General features: G+C 35.2%; 1 protein-coding gene across 1 annotated transcript in view; it reads left to right on the forward strand.

The window, feature by feature from the left end:
* CCDC150 (coiled-coil domain containing 150) overlaps positions 1-2,494 on the forward strand; it is a 101,583-nt gene that overhangs the window by 60,323 nt on the left and 38,766 nt on the right. Inside the window, exon 15 of the mRNA XM_023516919.1 lies at positions 1,836-1,919. Within this exon, the coding sequence (XP_023372687.1) occupies positions 1,836-1,919 (84 nt within the window). The remainder of the gene's footprint in view (positions 1-1,835; positions 1,920-2,494) is intronic.

Genomic DNA, 2,494 nt, shown 5'->3' on the forward strand with positions numbered 1-2,494 from the left:
TGTGTTTTTGCTTTCATTTAAAAATAGGCTAGGTATGGCAGCTCATGCCTATAATCCCAGCACTTTGGGAGGCCAAGGGGAGGGGAATTGCTTTGGGGCCAGGAGTTCAAGAATAGTATGGGCAACACAGTGCTACCCCTATCTTTACAAAAAATAAGAACAATTAGTCAAGTGTAGTGGCACGTGCTTGAGCCCAGAAGTTTGAGGCTGCAATAAACTATGATCGTGCCACATACTCTAGCCTGGGTAAGAGAGCAAGACCCTGTCTCAAAACAAATATAAAAAATTAAAAAATAGATGCATTGGATTCATAACACTTAAAATGAAGTACCAAAGTGGGAACTAAAGAATAGCTATAATTACCTTGGAGATAGTGAGGAATATCTCTTATGTAAATTAATATCCCTGCACAGATGGTTTCATCTTTATCAGTTTGCTCAAAGTAGAAGACAAAAGTCTAAATTGTTTGGCTTAAAATGCTTAAAAGGCCCTCTACTCTATTCACAAGCAAATGTATGTATAATCCAGAGATAGTGAATTATGCCAATATAGGATATTTGCCAAAATAAATAAGACTTTTTGAACTCAAGATTTACTGCAAATTATCCATAGTGCGGCTAGTTAGCCTATTAGTGAGTGAGAGCTTGTGTTCTCAGTCACATTTGCTTCTATGTGTAGTAACCCCACACTTGTTTATAAAGATGATTTTGACATGGCAAATATCAATATTTCCTGTTATTAAGATATAACCCTGACATTGATTATGGAGGGTAAAAATTTCCATATTCAATTACTAATTATGGCTCTCCTATAAAGGAAGTATGTGTGGGGAAAAAAAAAGAAAGAAAGAAAGGAAAGTACTACAGTTAAAAAAAAAAAGTAAAATAAAGTGCTGCAGTAAAAAAAAAAAAAAAGGAAGTATCAATATGTCACAAAATTTAATCAAGAGAAAACTTTATTTTATACTTATTTTTTCAGATAAGATCTAAGAAAAACAATATATGTTATTGAAGACTGTCTTAATGAAATATGTAATTTCATGAAATACAGAAACTTTAGTATCATTTATTCCACATAACACTGTGTTAAGTTTGAGTTTGAATCTCTGACAAACGTTTATTTTATTCTTCAGAATTTTTTTTTAAGAGGGTCTCACTCTGTCATCTAACCTGGAGTGCAGTGGCACAATCATAGTCCACTGTAACCTCAAATTCCTGGCTCAAGGAATCTTCCCAAGTAGGTAGGACTATAAGTGTGCCACAGTGGTTGACTAATATTTTAAATTATTTTGTGGAGATGTTGCTATGCTGCCCAGACTAGTCTTGAATTCCTGGCCTCATGCAATTCTCTTACCTTGGCCTCCCAAAATGTTGGGATTACAAGTGTGAGTCATTGATCCTGGCCAAGAGATGTTTTTTTACCAAGGGATTTTTTAAACTGCATTTTATTATGGTAACAGAAACATCCTCTACTGTCCATGTTCATGTCCATAAGTGTAGCTCCTCTTAAAGAACTATATAATGTTACTCAGGCTACCTACAATCACTAAATGGTCACACAATATTTGGATTGGATCACAACTACAAAGACATAACTGACATAAAGTAATATGCAAGACAACGAATTTAGGGACTCTTCAGGCTTCCTACTTAAGTCTCTGTACTTGTACATTAGCCCTGTGCTCGGCTATCTAGAGAAAGATTAAAAGGCAGTAGTAGCAAATAAATAAGAATCTTGATCTTATACTATAGGAATGGTGAGGGCATAAATACTTGGGGGAAGTGGTTATTCCTTTCTACTCCTAGAGGCACTGATATCTCTGTTTACTTTATCAGGTTGCCCAACAAAAGGTGGAAAAAGTCTTGGGAAAAATTACTGATAGTAAAAATAAACTGGCCTATGAAAAGGGACAACTCGAGGTATGGGATTTATTTTCTAATTTTCATTGTATGAATTTTAAAATACCAGTGGTCAAATAAATACTGCAATCTGTTGAGAAGTCCTAGCTCTGCCATTTACTAATTCTGTAGTCTCTGAACTTCCCCAACTTTGTCACATTATTAACATCCAGGTGACTTCTGTTCACATACCTATAGTTAATGCTGAAACCTAATATTGTGAAGTTAATACCCATTTTGTGATTATTTGAAGCTTTGTTATAATTTCATGCATGGTCATTCACTGGGAATGTAAAGAATCTATGCTCTCTTTTTTTTTTGATGAATTTTTATAACACATTCCTAAAAAGAAATCTCCCTGGAAATTGGGACTCAGAGGCAATACAACAGACTTGAGTGAATGTGACATTATTGTTATTTTGGTACCTGGGTTTTGCACCTGTGGTACCCACAGAGCAGAAAGTTTGTTAAGTCCAATGGCTAACCCTGACTTAATCCAGCTCCATTGGACATACTGAATTCCAAATCTGTGGTACCAACCTTTAGCTACACATTAGAATCACCTGGGCAGTTTTAAAAAATCCTAATGCTGGCTC

Source organism: Otolemur garnettii, unplaced genomic scaffold (genome assembly GCF_000181295.1).
Source record: "Otolemur garnettii isolate 467f Iridium unplaced genomic scaffold, OtoGar3 scaffold00100, whole genome shotgun sequence".
In the NCBI taxonomy this organism is placed as follows: domain Eukaryota; kingdom Metazoa; phylum Chordata; class Mammalia; order Primates; family Galagidae; genus Otolemur; species Otolemur garnettii.